General features: G+C 35.3%; 1 protein-coding gene across 1 annotated transcript; it reads left to right on the top strand.

The window, feature by feature from the left end:
- The first annotated feature begins 5986 nt into the window (after positions 1–5986).
- LOC132609266 (la-related protein 6B-like) lies at positions 5987–15644 on the top strand. Its single transcript, XM_060323163.1, has 10 exons — positions 5987–6859; positions 10984–11065; positions 11160–11254; positions 11451–11522; positions 11616–11695; positions 11785–11884; positions 12175–12222; positions 12308–12376; positions 14646–14792; positions 14936–15644. Exons 1-10 carry the CDS (start codon positions 6401–6403, stop codon positions 15257–15259), a joined length of 1476 nt encoding a protein of 491 aa, XP_060179146.1. The 5' UTR covers positions 5987–6400; the 3' UTR covers positions 15260–15644.
- The last annotated feature ends 2363 nt before the right edge of the window (positions 15645–18007 follow it).

Raw genomic sequence — 18007 nt, 5'->3', positions numbered from 1 at the left:
GAACTATATCACATAAATTGAGATGGAGGGAGTAGTTATTATCCATTGAACTTGTGTTGTTAGAGTGTACACGAACTCAAAGTTGAGTTCCCGTTACGTTTAGTTTAAGGGTTTTAGTCTTATTCCCTCATAATTTATTTGTATTACATTTATTCTAAGTTAATCTTGAAATATTAACATAAATCATTTACATAATAGATTGAAACACAAATCTTTTACATAGGCATATCGCAGACCCATATGCCTAAAACTTATATTTCATATCTGATTATTGGCTATCCTTAACGTAGCTTCATTACATAAATAGCTTAAATGATTGCATTAATTGTGGTCACAATATTTTAACAACATATTTCTCAACTATTATGCTTCTTTTCAAGCATTTGTATGCTAAATATTTTTATTTCGTTGTGAAATACAAGTCTACTTTGATGTCTACATAATAGCACCTTAACTCATGATGCAAATCCAACCTGCTATGAATTTTTATCATTATCATCAGTTGATTCGCCATTTATGATCCATGTACTAATACACCCATTCATGAACAGTTATGTTTGTACAACGAGTTATCTCTCAACAGATGCATCTTTCCATGGAAATTCACAATATTTTGAGTGATACTAGTTTATGAAAGAACACAACATTTTCTAAGAAAGCCCAAAATTTAATCATTAAATTAGTAGCTTCATCAACTAGTCGTCACCAAAACTGAACTATGAATTCACTGAACCATATCAAATATACATCAAGGGTATATTTCGTGGGAGCTAAACAATAATTTTATATCATAAAGTTCTTCAAAAATTATTGGCTTTTAATCATAAGTCGAACACCCCCCACATCATGAATATTCCAAATGACATTTTATGGATAACTCAAAATCATATTGTTTCCAAGAAAAATGCACAAAATATTAGTAATATTTTATGCACAAAATATTAGTAATAGTTTATGCTTAGACATCAACAGTGGTGGAGTCAAGATTTTCACCAAGGGGGTTCAAAATATGAAGAAGCAGACAAGCGAAATTACAGGATGAAAGACGGAGCGGGGCGGGGAAGGGAAAGACTAACCTTATCCCGTTAAATTTGACTTGTCTTGTCATGCCCCGTTTAGTGTTTCTTCCTTCTTTTACCCTGCTCTATCGAGCTTTCTTATAATTACTTGTATTTTTTTTCTTTTACTTGCAGTGTTCTACTTTATTTTAAGCTTTTTATTTGTTTATTCCGAATTAGTACCCATTCTATCATAAACTACTTTAAAAAGGCGTTAGGATTGAGTTACCAATATTATAATACATATTCAGAGGCTAAATAAATGGCTTTGCCAATTTTTAAGTTCATTTAGTTCAATTTACTAGGTTATTCATTTGGAGAAAAAAAAAAGACAAATGATGAACAAATCAAATAAGTTTAGTTTTAGCTCAGTTCTCCTCTCGAGAGAATAGAATTAGAAAAAAAATAGGAAAGAAGTACCATGAAATTAGGGGTGGCAAAACTAGCCCAAACCCATTTGACCCACCCAACCTGCCCAAGCTTTAATGGGTTTGGGCTAGAGTGATTTTGAAGATGGGCTGATTTGGGCTAGCCCAAGTTGACCCATCACAAATCATGAGCCCAAACTGGCCCATCAAATGAGCCCAAATTGACCCATCAAATGTCTTCAATTCATAAGTTAAAAGCTACAAAATTATTATTTAAATTTATTTGTGTAATTATTTTTATTTTTAAAACGTTTATTTTTTATTTTTTTGAAAAAAATATTTTTATTTTGTTTTTATTTTTTTTTTATATTTTTTATTTCCTTATTTAAATTTTTTTACTAGTAACTTTTTATTTTTAAGTTTTTTTTTTTTTTCTTGTGGGTCTATGCTTATCCGTTTTTGTTTAACCTATTTTCGACCCACCCATATCCGACATACATTTGCCACTCTTAGTTATGTACAAGACAACATTAAAAATATATAAATAAGACAAAGGAGTAAAAGAGAGGAATCTGACAAAATCAATATTCATTACGTCAATTAACATTTAATTTTCTTTTGATTTATTTTCGGAATAATTTTGAATATAATTTATGTACTAGGATAACTTATGAGGAAATATTTCAGTGGATATCTTTATTATTTTGAGTAAAAGCATATGTTTGAGTTTTTTTTCATATCCAAAAAGTATTTAAAGTTGATTTTCAAAACACTGTTTATTTAGAAAAGCATGAGCGAGAGAATATTTAAATCAAAGAATATCGATATTTTTAATTTCTCAAAATGTTGAAAAGGTGGATTAAGTTGGACGGGTTGGGTTATGACCCTTCATTTAGCCTATCTTGACCCAGTCCATCTTAGCCCAAACAAGCTTTGGGCAAGTTTGGCTTTGACTCATCTACAGGTTCAACCCATCTTGACCCGCCCAACTTTAGCCCAAATAGCCCATTTGCCACCCCTACATGAAATCAAAGAAAGTAAACTCAATTAAATAGATATTGATAAAAAGGATCTTTATAATTTCTAAATTACCTTATTTGATTAAAAATATTTTAATGTCTCAATTTCAAGTTTAATAACAATTCATCGTTATCTTAAAGAGTTTCTTGGAGCTAGCACGTGGAAAGAGAGTTACGTACAAACAAAATGAGAAATAGAGATAAGAAGAATAAAAGGCAAAAATAAAAAAGGAATGTGCCTAATAAATTTGAACAAAAGCAAATTGAAAGGAGAAATAGAATAGTCGAGAAAAATCATAAAAAGAAGAAGCCCAATATTAAAGCAGCTAATTGAGCCCAAATATAATGAGGCTTTTCCATCATTTTTTTGCACGGATTGCCCTTCTTTTGGGGTGGTCTTTAAATTTTGCCCCTGAATTTGTGGTCTTTAAATTATGCCCCTCATATTGCTGGTCTTTAATTTTTGCCCTTCGCATTGCAACTCTGAGCGTCCACGCAGAAATCATGAGGTTCTGAGTTCAAACCCCCGCTCAAGCATAAATTAAAAAAAAAAAGTTGCAAGGCAAGGTTTAGGTCGCGTGTATGCCGGACCCGGCATATATTTGTTAAGGAATTACCAAATTTATGCATGACCCGGCATACTCATGCCTTATGGGCAGACTTGACATAAGTATGCCGGGTCCGGCATAACTTTGGTAATTCCTTAACAAGTTTATGCCGGTGGGGGCATACTTTCAATGGGCAAACTTTTATGTTGGACACGGCATAAACTTGTGAAGGAATTACCAAATTTATGTCGGACCTGGCATACTTATGCCAAGTCTGCCCATAAGGCATAAGTATGCCGGGTCCGACATAAGTTTGGTAATTCCTTAACAAGTTTATGCCGGTGGGGGCATACTTTTAATGGGCAAACTTTTATGCTGGACCCGGCATAAACTTGTGAAGGAATTACCAAAGTTATGCCGGACCCGGCATACTTATGCCAAGTCTGCCCATAAGGCATAAGTATGCCGGGTCCGACATAACTTTGGTAATTCCTTCATAAGTGTATACCGGTGGGGGCATAGCGAAATTTAAACTTTGCCTTACGAATTTTTTTTAAAAATTTTAACTGTGTGGGGGTTCGAACCTGGAACCCATGAGGTTTAGCCGAAAGGCAAAATTTAAAGATTTCAACTATGAGGAGCAAAATTTAAAGACCACCCCAAAAGAAGGGCAATTCTGCGAATTGCCCCTTTTCCATTGGGTTGGGATTCTGAGCCCAACAAGATGCAAACCGAAGTCAATCTCTATCTCTGCTGTGGGGATAGCCAAAGCGAAAAAAGGGAATAAAGCAATGTAGGTGACCGAAATCAAACCGGCGACCCTGGGTGACATATGAACCCCCTTAGCCATTATTGATCTAAGCTTTTCAGATGTATCAAGGGGGTTCATTATAATGTATATATCCATAAAATTGGAATTTAACTTTATATATATAATGTAATTTTCTGGCGAAGGCGGTTCTAAGGAAACCCCTACCCTCCACCTAGATCCGCCCTTGGACATCAAAATATATATGATTTTCCAAATAAGGTATTTCATATATATCATCCATCACTTGAAAAAAAAACTTTTTGAACTTTATGCAACATGATTGCGCCAAGTCATGATCTTTTTCTATTTGGTATAGAATACAAATCATTAAATATGACAAATATGACATTCCTAAATTTAGCATGCATTTTATGATCATCATAAATTAAACTATCTACCATAATATTTATATAAAAAGCACCTAGGGTAGAACTTCATAAATAAATAATAAGTGCACTTAAAGAAAGTAGAATCCAATCTTTTACAATTTTTTCTTGATATGTTACTTTGACGCATCTCTATAATCCTTATGGGTACGTTGCAAAGGTTTTCCTTCAAGATTGAGATTTGAGAATTTGACCAGTTCACTTGATCGACTGCTTTCATCAGAAGAAAACAGTCTTGTGAAGAAGATACACAACAATATCCTTGGCTATGAGTTAGCCTCCACTTTTTCTTACTTTATTTGAGTCAAAATTCTATTAATAGTATGGAAGATATTATATGATCCTGTACTTTCATCTGAACAAAACAATCTTGTCTAGAAGATACAAGACATATCCTTGGCCATGAATTAGCCTCCACGTTTTCTTAATTTGAGCCAAAATTCCATTAATATTACTGGAGATATTATTATTTAGACACTACCTAAATTCAAAACGAGAAAAATATATTGAATTCACGCCCAACCGACTCCATAAGATAAAGAAATAGTCCTCCTTCATATCATTCGCTTCATGTTTCCTCACATGCAGAATATCCTTCTGTATTCTTTTCCGTAATCTTAATCTAGAATACAGGGGCGGATTTGCAGTAGCGGGTGTGGGTTCCGAGAACCCACACTCGTCACCGTAGATCCTGTAATTATATTGAAAAATATGCGATGACTATAATAGTTTGCAAATTGGAACCCATAACTCAATGGGTGGCTGGTTCAAAGGCAAGGAAGGGACTACTGGATTGAATTCCTCCAGCAGAGCGGGGATCGAATCTCCTTGGACTCCTTCTTTTTTAAATTCGATTTGCTTTTCAATTCTGAAAAGCAGAAGGCAGAAGGGAGAAAACCATGTACTTCGCGTTTTTTTCTCTTTTTTCTTGAAAAAAAAAATGACAAAGTCAACTAAAAAAGAAATCAGCAAATAAAATTTTACTTTTACCCCAATTTCAATATTTCAAATTAAATTTGGAACCAAAAAATGTGAGAAACAAGAAAAACTTAGGGTTAAAAAATTATTGGGAACCCACAAGTTTAAAATCCTGGATCCGCCTATGCCAGAATAAAGTGGTTGAGATACAGAATTCTCCATTCTTCTCCTTTTTGGCAATCGGTCTCTTGAATTCTCTATAACGATGACCATTATCTCTTTAAGATTGTTAGAAAATTAGGAAATAAAATAGAAGAAGAAAGGATTTTTTCATGAAAAATTAATGTCCTTAAAGAAATATTGTCCGTATCTTCTTTAAGGGATTACAAGCAATTATCTTCAGGACTTAACAAAATTTGGTATACTGCAAGTTAACTGTGATACTTCAGGAGAATCTGAGAGATTAACTGCCTGTATCTTCTTTCATGGACAAATATATCTGTTAAATTTAAGACCTTCAATTTTTTTTTTTGGGGCAATTCTAGGGAAACCCGCAGCCGGGGGAATCTTAGTAGCTTAGTTGGTTGACTACCTGAACTTTCACCTTGTTGGTGAGAGTTCGATTCCCCACGTTGTAACCCCCTCCCTTATTTTCCATTCCCCTACCCCTATTTTTTGAAAAGAAAAAACTTGCAGCCGCTACCCTTTGAGTGCGCACTGGATAACATGCTCATTGTGTAATAGCTTGCAAATCATACAGGAGTACAAACTAACTTAATGGAAGATCTATTAACTTTATTAGTAATCGAGTCTGTTCCGGTGTATCATTAGGGATTGACCTTTTCTATCGATCCTGCATATTGAATCAAAAATAATTCTCGAACGAGTTCATAGATGAATCAAAAAAGAATTTTTTATTGATTCTATCTCCTATTTTTTCATGAAGAGAGCGAATCTTTTTTTTTTTTTTTCCGAAGGATCAGAAAAAAAAGAGGTCCGGGAATTAAAAGAGAAGAAAACAAAAAACCTCTCCAAACACCATGAAAAGGGAGTAAAGAAAGGAAAGAAAATGTAAAGGGAGTCAATGATTTGGTCCCATCAATCCCAATATAACAACTTACTCGCTTCAGGACTGTGAGACTAGTAAAAAAGAAGTATAAATACATAAAACCCAAACAACAACCCTGAAGCCCAAAAATCCTCTCAAAATTAGAACAAAAATTTTAATCTATCAGTTTACAAAATATATTACTTAAAAAAATAAATCAGTGATCAGTGCTTTCATAGTTATTATGGCTGTGGAAGAATCAGCAATTAGCGTAGATTTACTTCACGAGGAAAATAATTCATCGGTTGCATCATCTGTCGATCTGGACCGTCCGTTTGATCACACAACCACCGACTCATCTCCACCGTCCGATCCACCGCCGTCATCTCTTTCAAGGAATTCTTCATCGAGTAGACTCAACGCGCTTGCTCCAGCATTCGTTCCACGCGCTTCCTCACCGTCAATTTCTCCGTCACCGTCGTTGACTGATTTGAATCAGGCCGTAAAACCGTTAGTCCACGTGTATGCTAACCCGGTTCAGAACCATTTTGTGTATGGTGGTGGTCCGGTTCAGTTGCCGGTTCAGTATAACGGACCGTTTTATGGCGGTGGAATTGGACAAGAGGTGGTTGTTGGTGATTTAGATCATGCTAGTAAATATGGAGGGTTAACTGAAGATGCTGCTCTAAAGATTGTTAATCAAGTAAGTAAGAAATTATCACTTTTTACTTTTATTCTTTGCTAATTACTCTTATGTTTATCCCTAAATCCGTAATTTTGAGTAACAATTGAATTTGTTTTAGTTGCTTAAGGTCGACCAAATAATGCTAACTTACTAAATGTAGGGTGGGGTGGTAGAGGGTGGGTATTGGTGGGAGTGGGGGTGGGGGTGGGGTGGGTTTGTGTGTGATGGAGGAGGGTGGATGGGAGGGGGTATAATGGAGAAATGAAATACGTAACCATGCAACTTTTTCATGGTTATATAACTGCGGGATTACAACGGGTTTACAACACCATACAACATAATTTTTAAAACAATGGAAACAAACATGGTTTCATAGAAAACAATACAATAATGAACCACGGGGACATTTGCACACCCCTTAAGAAAATACTAACTCCTATGCAAAAATATGTAATTTGAGTAAAATGACCCTAATTAAATAGGTATTCGGATTTGTTCGGTTAACACTTAATAAGGGTAAATTTGAAAAAATAAAGTTAATGCATTCTGATTTGATAAGTGACACTCTTTTTGAACCAAAAAAATAAAGGCTAAGTGGACACTCTTTTTGAACCGGAGGGAGTAATAAGTGAGTAATAACGAACGCAACAATCAAATAAGGGAAAGTAAGTGATGCTTATCTTGCATAGGAGTTGGTTGTTGGTGATTTAGATCATGCTAGGTTAACTGAAGAAGCTGCTGTAAAGATTCTTAATCAAGTAATCTCTTACTCTGATTCTTTTTCTAATTAATCTTGATGCTTAATCTCTAGTTTTAGAGTACTCTGGATTTGTGCTAAAAGATGAATTACTCCCTCGGTCCAAAAATAAGTGTGTTTAGCAAAAAACAATTTGTCCCAAAGTAACAGTAGCTTTTTACAGCTTGTTTGGATGGTTGTTACCTATTGTATCGTATTGTGTTGTTAGTTTAAATACAATAGTTGTTTTGATTGTTACTTTAACTTTAATGTATCGTATCGTTACATAACATAACGATAAAAAGTCCTATTTTATGTAAGGACCGATTTGGTATTATCGCGTCGTTACCTTATTTATTTTTTCTTATTTTGCCTTTACTTATTATCTAATAATTATATTTTATCCTTTATCATACCTTTTTATGATAGCTCTATATTGTACCCTCCTTTTCTTGTAGGTCTATCTTCAAATTGTTGATGTCTAACATTATGTAACGATGAGAAATGATACAATCTATCCAAACGTTGTATTCATCAAAACAATATAGTATAATAACACAATTCGATACATTATGAAACAGTACGTGACAGCAATCCAAACAAAGTGTTAGGGATTCAAGACAAAATTAGTACTTTTTTCCAACTATACCATTGAAGAATTGCTTTTTAGAAGTGTCCAATTCTCAAGAAAACATATACTCCATCCGGTTCATAATAAGTGTCCACTTACATAATCAAGAAATACCAATTTGTAATGCACTAATGGAAGTTGAATGCGAATTTAGAATGAAAAGAGACAATTGAGGCAATCATGGAATTTTATCAATCCTCAATTTCAACAATACAATGATGGAATGAATAGAAACATGAAATTAGGAACTCGAAAACAGGAATTAGAGAACTCCAAGCTAAACCATGAGCTCCAATGGATGTTCCTGTAATGGAGAATTAGAGTTAGAGAGCGAAGAGAGGAAGCAAAGAGGTGAAGAATTAGGATTTTACCGGAAATGACAACTGCCTCCTCAACTGCCCAAATCTGTTATTTAACAAACTAACAGCTGAGTTAATCTCAACCTTTGGATGCAAAGTTGATCTTCTAATCTGAGGTGTCGAATTAATTGAACCCAGCCGTCCACGTGACTAAGTGGAAGCCGGATCTCATGACATGTGTCCCCACGACTCATTTATTCCCTCCCACGAATTACTTTCCCAATTTAGCTAAACCCTAATCGCACACCTCCTTGTCAGAATTAATTGTTTTCTTCCAAATTTACCCCTTACGTAATCAAGAAACTATATTAATTAGGTAGTATTTAATTAAGGGTAGTTTGGTCAAAATACCTATTTCTTTTTAGGAGTTAGTATTTTCTAAGGGGTGTGCAAAAGGCTAAGTGGACACTTATTTTGAACTAGAGGGAGTATGTAATAAATAGGGGTAATTTAGTAAACTATACCTTGTATTTATTGATTTCTTAATGGACATGAAATAAGCTAAAGCGACACTTATTTTCGGACGGAGAGAGTATTGAGTATTGGAATGGAAATTGCCCAAATGGGCGGAGTGGGTTTGAACTAGTTTAGGATTGAGAAGCAGTGGTGGTAGTAGTAGTTCTTGTTGTATTATTGTTTATATTTACTTTTGTTTCTTTAGGAGTTTTTGTTCTATGCAAATGGTAAATTGAGTCGTGGGGTGGTAAAGGGGTATGTGTTTAATGTTGCATATTCTTTTTTAATTACTCTTGATGCTTAATCTCTAGTTTTAGAGAACTCTGGATTTGTTTTGAAAGAGATGAATTATCGAGCATTGGAATGAAACCGCCCAAATGGAAATATGGAATGGAGTGGGTTTGGAGTAGTTTGGGATTGAGAAGCATAGTAGTTCTTGCTATATTATTGTTTATACGGAGAAGGCCCAAAAATACCCCTAACTTATGGAAAATGGCTCACAAATACCCTCCTTAGACCATTTGGTTTAAAAATACCTTCAGCCTTTATTTTTGGCTCAAGGAAACCCTCCTTCCACCTTTTGGTCTAAAAATACTCTCAACCTTGGAAATTTCAATATTTAGAGGTTTGAAAATTTCTTTTCTTTACTTTTTATTTTATTGTAGAAGCTAGTAAAACCGGTAAGAGAGTAGCACACGTGGATTAAAGTATAACAGAAAATTAATAAGGTATAATAGAAATCCAAAGCGTAACTCAAATAAATGCACCATTAGATAGACGTAAACTGATGCCTCGTGTTAAACATGAGAAACATTAGTGTTATCCTCAAAATCATGTTTATGCCAAGGGAAAAAACCTCTGTTGCATCAAAGCAGGTTAATATACTATGATTATTCTGTGATTATGAAATAAATTGAGATGAGAATACTTAATTAGTTAGTCATGATTAAGTGATAAAGATTTATACAAAAGACGTTAATTTATTGCTTTGGCGCAAGTACCAAATGGGAGTAAATATACTTGTTGTGCCACGGTTAGCTATTTAGCATCCTTATTTAGGACAAAGATGGTATGCACCAGTTGCATAAAAGGAATATGCCCGAAACAGTCAAGAATTGTGCTGTTATATGAATTGTGCTATGCGAAATAGTCAAGATTTCAAAATAATTCCACTGATCGGGAAATCAGAAGTCGAAAATCCTAAATAAAAAAAAATCCGAAATTCAATACTGAATGGGTCGATCGGGGTTTAAGGGTTAAAAGAAATGGGTCAGGATTATTAGGAGCACCGGCGGGTTTAAAAAATGGGTGAAATTTAATTTAATTCTGAATTTAAAATGTGGCAAATCATAATAGGCCACACTGCTATTTTAAAGAGCCAAATATGACCCAGATTTAAGCCGTTAGTTTGAGGGGTATCCTTGAACGCAAAACAATGGTGGAGGGTATTTTTAGACCAAAGGGTGGAAGGAAGGTATCCCTTGAACCAAAAAGAAAGGTTGAGGGAATTTTTAGACCAAAAGGTGGATGGAGGGTATTGTGAGCCATTTTCCATACGTTAGGGATATTTTTGGCCCTTTGAAGTTGTTTATATTACGATTGTTTCTTAAGAGTTTTTGTTCTATGCAAATGGTAAATTGAAATGTGGGTTAGTAAATAGTGTGTTTAAAGTTGCATATATAGTGTGGATATTACGTATGGTTGAGTGGAAGTGAGCGTTACTGAATTTTATCTTCATAATTCCATTGAGCTTATATTACTAGCTGTAAGTAGATAACAAGCTGATTCTGCGATTTACATTCTTAACTTACAGAACTCTTTTGAAGCTCCAAGATAGTGTTGCTAGATTTTTGAAAATTTTCCAAGTGCTTGTGAAATTGCACAAGACACGAGAGGGTGGGAACAGTGTGCTATTTCTTTCTGTATTCTACTAATTCAGATGTGTTCCCGTTGTCTGTAGGTGGAGTTCTATTTCAGTGATTTAAATTTGGCAACAACTGATCATTTAATAAAGCATATGCTCAAGGACCCGGAAGGATATGGTAAGTTGTCCTTTAGCCTTGACTTTGATATTTGAAGAATTTGTTTTTGATGATCTTTCCTAAGACTGCCTGGACATCTTTTCTTTTACTATAGTACCAATATCTGTGGTTGCATTGTTCAAGAAGATTAAAGCTCTTATAAGTAGTCATGCACAGCTTGCTCAAGTTCTGCGGAGCTCGACAAAGCTTGTGAGTTTTCTCTTTTTTACCTTCCACCCCTTTCCCGCCCAAAATAAATCTCTTTGCCTATGTTACATAGTTTTCTTCAGCAAATCACATGCTTCCATCATGTATGTTCCAGCAATAATTTCTTTCTGACACATATGCTCTTCTCTAATTTATTCATTTAATAAGATATATCTTTATTTGATTTTTGTCCTCCTAGGTAGTTAGTGAAGATGGAATGAAGGTTAAACGGAAAATTCCTTTGACCGAAACCGACTTGGAAGAGTTGCAAGTAGGTCTCTTTTTCTTTCTAGCTGTGCTGATTCACAAAAAAGAAAGTTTGATCAAACATTTATTTTGATCCATTTCGTTTTGCATTTTTTAGTCTCGAATAGTGATTGCTGAAAATTTGCCTGAGGATCACTGCCATCAGAACCTCATGAAGATTTTCTCAGCTGTTGGAAGGTAGAATTAGTTTTATGGTCTATATTTTCAGAAGATCTGCTTAACATAAAATATCATCAGCCTTTCTGAAACTTTGCTTACTGCATCAGCGTTAAAATGATTCGCACCTGCTTACCTCAGTCTTCCAATGGTGGGGCTTCTTCAGGATCTAGAACAGCAAAGTCAGACAGTATGCTGTATAGCAACAAGGTAGGCATGATTTACTTGCTGATGGTGCGATATAGTATTGATGCCTTTCCCCAACTACAGCCAGAATTAAAAGAAGAAATGGTTAATGTCATATTCGAGTTATTGATTGTCTGTTTTGGGAAATAAAGCGTGACTTTACTACCAATGCTAGTATCATACAATGAACAAGGACTGGAAAAAATTGGTACTGCTACAGAGTTCTGTAGTCTTGCATAATAAATAACCTTGTCTATATTTATACTTGGTATAAGGTATTTCTTCTAGAATCTGAATTGAATATCTGAGTGCAGTTACACACATTTGTGGAATACGAATCCGTTGAATTGGCTGAGAGGGCGGTAAGTTAATATGATATTGTTTCTAGTAACACTTGGATATCTGTCTCTGGCGTCCTTTATTTTCTTTTTTGATCTTATGTTGCAGGTTGCAGAGTTAAATGATGAGGATAACTGGAGAAATGCTCTGAAAGTCCGATTATTTCCTAGAAGCACAGTGAGTCTTGACCAGTCTTTCCCTTTTTCTTACATCATTTAAGCAGCATATTATTCTGTTTATCATTTAGTGTAAGAAGAATTGAATATTGACAACTGATGATTAATGTTACTGATACCATTTAGATACTCAGGCTACATATTTACAATCCAAGTTTGCTCTGAGTGCTTCCAATCCAGTTATTGGGATTGATTTGTCAATGATGCATCTAAATAACTCTAAGGGCTCGTTTGGTTGAAAACAACTTACCCCGGGATAACTAAGCCCGGGATAAGTTATCCCGGGTTTAGTTATTCCACCCTCAAGGTGGGACAAAAAAACACTATAATCCTGGGATAACTAATCCCGGGATTAGTTATCCCGATTTTTTTTTTCCAACCAAACGTGAGATAAGGCGACACTAATTTTTATCTCAGGACTATTTTTGTTTATCCATCATACCAAACGAGCCCTAAGGGATTGATTGTTCTGAGGCATAGGAAGGAAAAGAAATAGATCGACAAGGAAAACATTGAATTTTTAAGTCAAATCTTATTATGTTATTCATTGCTTCCATTCCATTCCATCGCATCCAATCCCTTGCCTTTCCATTCAGAAGCAGTCATTGCGGAAGAATTTCTTGCTGTGATGCATTGGTGAAGGGGAGATGGTTGGATACCGGAGTCTCCCTTGGCAGGAGTAGGGGTGGCAAATGGGTGGGTTTTGGTTGGATTTGGTTTGGTTGAAAATGATTTGAACAAAAATGGGTTGGGTTTCAAACCGCCCATATTTTATGTGGGTAAATATGGGTTGGGTGATAAATGGCTGGGTTGGTTATGGGTTAACCCATATTATACAAGTGTAATATTATTTCAAGTGTATGTTTATATTTTTTCTTTTGTCAAAGATAAATTAATTTTTTCATATAAATTTCAGGGGTGAGGGGTGGGGGTTGTGGAGGGGGTAAGAATTTTTTTATAAAAGTAAAATATATGAAATTAATTTTTTTTGGGGCGGGGGAAGGGGTGGGGGGGGTGGGGTGGGGGACTAGAAATTCTTTTCCATTATTTATAAATTTTTTATAGAAGTAATATATAGGAAAATTGAAATTTGGGGGTGGGGGTGGAGGGGGGGGGGTCGCGGGGCAGGGGTAAGAATTTTTTTTTTTCCATTTTTTATAAAACTTTTATAAAAGTAAAATATTTGAAATTGATTTTTTTTGGGGGGGGGTGGGGTGTTGGAGAGGGGCGTGGGGTGGGGGTAAGAATTGTTTTCTTTTTCCATTTTTTATAAAATTTTGTAAAGGTAAAATATATGAAATTGATTTTTTTTGGGGAGGGGGTAGGGATCGGAGTGGGAGGTGAGAAAAAAAATTCTCCTTTTTATAAGCTTTTTATAAAAGAAAAATAAAGTATATGAAATAAGAAAAAGTGTGTAGGAGTGGGGGGCATGGCGGCGTGGGCGGTGGGGTAAGGGTTGGGGTGGGAGGTAAGAAAAAAATTTCTCCTTTTTTATAAAAGAAAAATAAAATATATGAAATAAAAAATAAGTGTGGGGTGGGGGGGGGGCATGGCGGGGTGGGCGGTGGGGTAAGGGTTGGGGTGGGAAGTAAGAAAGAAATTTTTCATTTTCAAAATGAATTGTTATTGGGTCTAATAGTGTGTTCTTATATGGATACTCATATTTGCCCATATTTTTATGGGTTAAAGAGACTTGAAGCCCATATTTACCCATCTGAAATATGAGAGACCCAACTCACAACTCACTAACATGTGGATAAAATGGGCTAATTTTCTAAATATGGGCTCAAATTGCCACGTCTAGGCAGGAGTAGGAATAGCTTTTGGGCTTTACCTATTATTACCAGATTTGGTAGATCTTACCCAATTTTATACTTGCTGAAAGAAATAGTTTCTTGACTATCAACCCTCAGGGGTTGGCCTGGTGGTAATTGGCTTGAGTCTTGGGGTGCTCCCTTTCAAGGTCTCAAGTTCGAAACCCACTGGGTGCAAACAATTTCTGAGGGCCATCGGACTGGGGTAAAACCCTGAATTACCTGTGGTGCACTTGCGGGAAACTCCTTGCCGAGGGCCTGTGCACTCCCGGGATTAGTCGGGGCTCAAAGAGACCCGGACACCCGGTGCTTAATCAAAAAAATAGTTTCTTGACTATCGTTCCAGTTGTGAGATGAGTTCAAATAAGCCTTTTTTCCATAACATAAATGTTACTGCATGTATTTGATTCTCATTTTTAGTACTATCTTATGTAAGGATTTTGGATAAACTCACAGGGAAAATCTGGTGAAGCTCGAGGAAAAAAAGTTAGTCATGAAAGTGAACAGGACTTCAAGGGAGATGATGGTTTTGCATTAGACGTCAACGAGAAGCTTAATGAAGAGTCATGCCACCATATTGATGCTAAATCTAATGAGCTTGCAGTAAGTGAATCTGCATTTATTCCTATAAATTGGTGATATGTCCAGTTAGTATTTAGTAACTGCACCACATAATCCTGCCGAGACTGGTTTTCAATACGGTTTATACTGTAGTTGGTGTTCTCATTTTTATTTTACATCGACAGGAGGAGCATGTCAGTGATGGTCGGAAACCTGGTCGTGGTGGTCATAGTCGTGGTCGGGGTAAGGGACAAGGACAGGGTCAGGGACGTGGACGTCACCTGTTTCACCAAAACAACCGTGGAGGTCATTTAAGGGCTCCCATGTCAAATGTGAATCGTGGAAGCAGTGTGGGGAATGCCCCTTCAAATATCAACCGTGTTGGTCTAGGACAGCCTGTCTCTGAGCAGTCAGTATTAGCCAAGCAATCTTCTGTACCTCGTATGCCGGATGGCACTAAGGGATTCTCGATGGGTCGAGGCAAACCGATGGCTATTATCACTATGTGATAACTTCCTACAGTCCTGAAATTGGCATGCAAGAATCTCCATGAGGAAGGGATGTGTCTCATTGGTGGGTGATGATGGCACGGTTTTAGAAACAGTGCGAATCCAATGAAGCTGGTACTGTGGGTGATTTGGCCGTTTGAGTCGACAGGTTCATCTATTTTGTGTTTGACTAAATCAAATGAACCTTGCACAAAAGCTGCGATTTTGTTGTCATTCTACACCAGAGTTTCTTGGATGTAAAAATGAAACAGTACTAGAGGATTAACATAAAGCTATATAGAAATAGCAAAGAATTATACAACTCTAGTTCTCTCCGGCTTCAGCTCTCTGTGGGTGTACACTAGACACTAGTCAATTAGGCAATATACGGGGAAATTACAGCTCTCATCTTGAAGAGTAGTTGAAATTCTGAGAATCCATTTCAATTGAGATTGAAGAATAGTGTGCATACGAAAGACGACGATACAAATTACCGATTCAAGATTTTCAATTCAAGCTCGGTCAATCTTCCATCAAATTGAATATAATTGGTATGTAAATTGCATGTAAGTTGTATGATATTGGATGAAGCATGACAGACAAACTGTAACTACCACAAGTTTGAAGAATGCAATTTTAACATAATTTTTAATACAAATTTTTTACATACTTTATAAGAATTTATACATGCCACATGTTTGAAGAGTACAATTTTAATACATATTTTATACATAGGCAGAATTTATACAAACCTTATCAAATTCTGTATATGTTTTGAAACAATATCTATATAGTCATATAGATATTTCATACAGAATCTATACATTATTTAAACAATTGTTTTTCAGAAACATGAACTTTATACGGGCGCGAGATTCAAAATGGTTTTGTATACGTTTATTTGGTAAACGGAAATATACTGCTGTCTTTTGTAAATATGAATCTAATTTCGTATATACATGAAGTTTTCCCTTACTCTTTGTTGGACGTTCGGAGTGTACAATTAAGACTTTGCACCCAAATCAGCCCAATGGATACATGGCTTGAAACAAAGAGATGCAAAATTGAAAAAAATAGAGAAGGACAAAATGAGAGCTTATACAGCTATCGGAAAGGAAAGTTTTTACCAGTGTTTTAAAAGACGGGGGCGAAAGGCGGGGCGTTTTACATACGCCTCGAGGCACGGGGCGTAAGCCCCATGGATATTTAATTTTTAGTATTTCTTAAAATAATATAATTACAATAAATATTTTTAAATAGGTAAAATGACATTAAAAAATAAAAGAAAGCTGTAAATAAATGAAATATATATATGTATATGTGTGTGTGAGCGCGCGCGCGCTTGATCCTCACAAAAAAATGATCAAAGCTCATTATACACCGCTTATAACTTGTAATTATATATAACATAATTTTACAATAATAAACAATACAATGAAATAAAAGTTATTATGAAATGCAAAACAATTATAACATTTTAACTTTCAAACACGGAAAAAAACACAGTTTCTTAAAACACTATTACTATCATACTATTCATTTTATCTCCCTATAAGCAAATAATCTATAAAATTTATCAATATTACAATTAAAACATAACTTCTTCATGAACAAAAAATAAAATTATATGATAATTCTGATACATAGGATTTATGATCAATGACAAGTGAAAATGTACAATTCCGCTATGTGTTTTTTTTAAAAAAATAAGTGATATTCACTCTCACGACGTTCTCAAATAGTAAATATCCAATACTACGACTTGTTATATGAGTTACACCCAATCTTCTATATCTATAGATGAAAAACTATTAAGTATCATTATTTTGTTAAACAATTATGAGGGTGAATGATTTTAATTAAGGAATTTAAAATATAATTTGTGTAAGAACTGTTACGCGAGCCCTGAGCGTTGGGCGTTAGGCGTGTTTAGGGCGTACGGTTGGGCGCTTAGGGCATAAGCCTCATAGGAACTAAGCCCCGCACATTAGCCCCAGGGCTTTTTGCCACTGCCCTGCCCCAAGGCGAGCCCTGGGGCGAATCCTGACACTGCCTTTTAAAACAATGGTTTTTACAACTATCACAGACGATCAGCTGAAACACCAGAGAAGTCAACATTGAAAGTGTAGAAAAAAGGACGAAAAACTCGGCAGAAGAGATAGATCGAGCTTGAAAGTGAAAAAATTGGTAGAAGGTTTGAAATGAGATGCTCTGTTACTCTTTCACCTTTTAAGCATAATAACTGAGATGCAAATTGTGCTCTTCACACGTGGATAAAAACTGGCATACACGTGTTTAATAGTCAATGAAATAGAACCAGAAAAGGCAAAATATTCTAAAGGCCAAATCTACTATTAGAGCAATGAAAAGCCAAAGTCTACGGTACATTTTATGTTGCTATTTGTACTACTCTATGTTCCAGAGTTCGTACGCTATTTGTTCACTTATTGAACAAGGAACCACATAAGAAATAAATATGTGTCAGAGAATTAAAATAGAAATGCACACGTGTATACATGAGAAAAGAATAAATATTCAGCACTGTGACATATATTCACGTGAGATTTATTACTTCTCAAAGGATGTGAAAAGTCAAAAGTAAACAAATTAAAGTGCATGGAGGAAATAAATTTGTGTAGGAGAATTAAAATCGAACTGTATATGTCTATACATGAGAAGAGAATAAATATTCAGTTAGAACACGAAAAGTCAAAAGTGAACAAGTAAAAGTGCACGGAGCAAATAAATGTGTCGGAGAATTAAATTTAA

The sequence above is a fragment of the Lycium barbarum genome, chromosome 9 (assembly GCF_019175385.1).
Source record: "Lycium barbarum isolate Lr01 chromosome 9, ASM1917538v2, whole genome shotgun sequence".
Lineage (NCBI taxonomy): Eukaryota > Viridiplantae > Streptophyta > Magnoliopsida > Solanales > Solanaceae > Lycium > Lycium barbarum.
This window is presented reverse-complemented; position numbering and strand designations above follow the sequence as displayed.

Excerpts from the sequence above, each read along its gene's own strand:
- LOC132609266 (XM_060323163.1), top strand. The coding sequence starts at position 6,401 with ATGGCTGTGGAAGAATCAGCAATTAGCGTAGATTTACTTCACGAGGAA. Across the intron at positions 11,696-11,784 it reads ATTTTCTCAGCTGTTGGAAG|CGTTAAAATGATTCGCACCT; the intron begins GTAGAATTAGTT and ends TTACTGCATCAG. Across the intron at positions 14,793-14,935 it reads CTAAATCTAATGAGCTTGCA|GAGGAGCATGTCAGTGATGG; the intron begins GTAAGTGAATCT and ends TTACATCGACAG.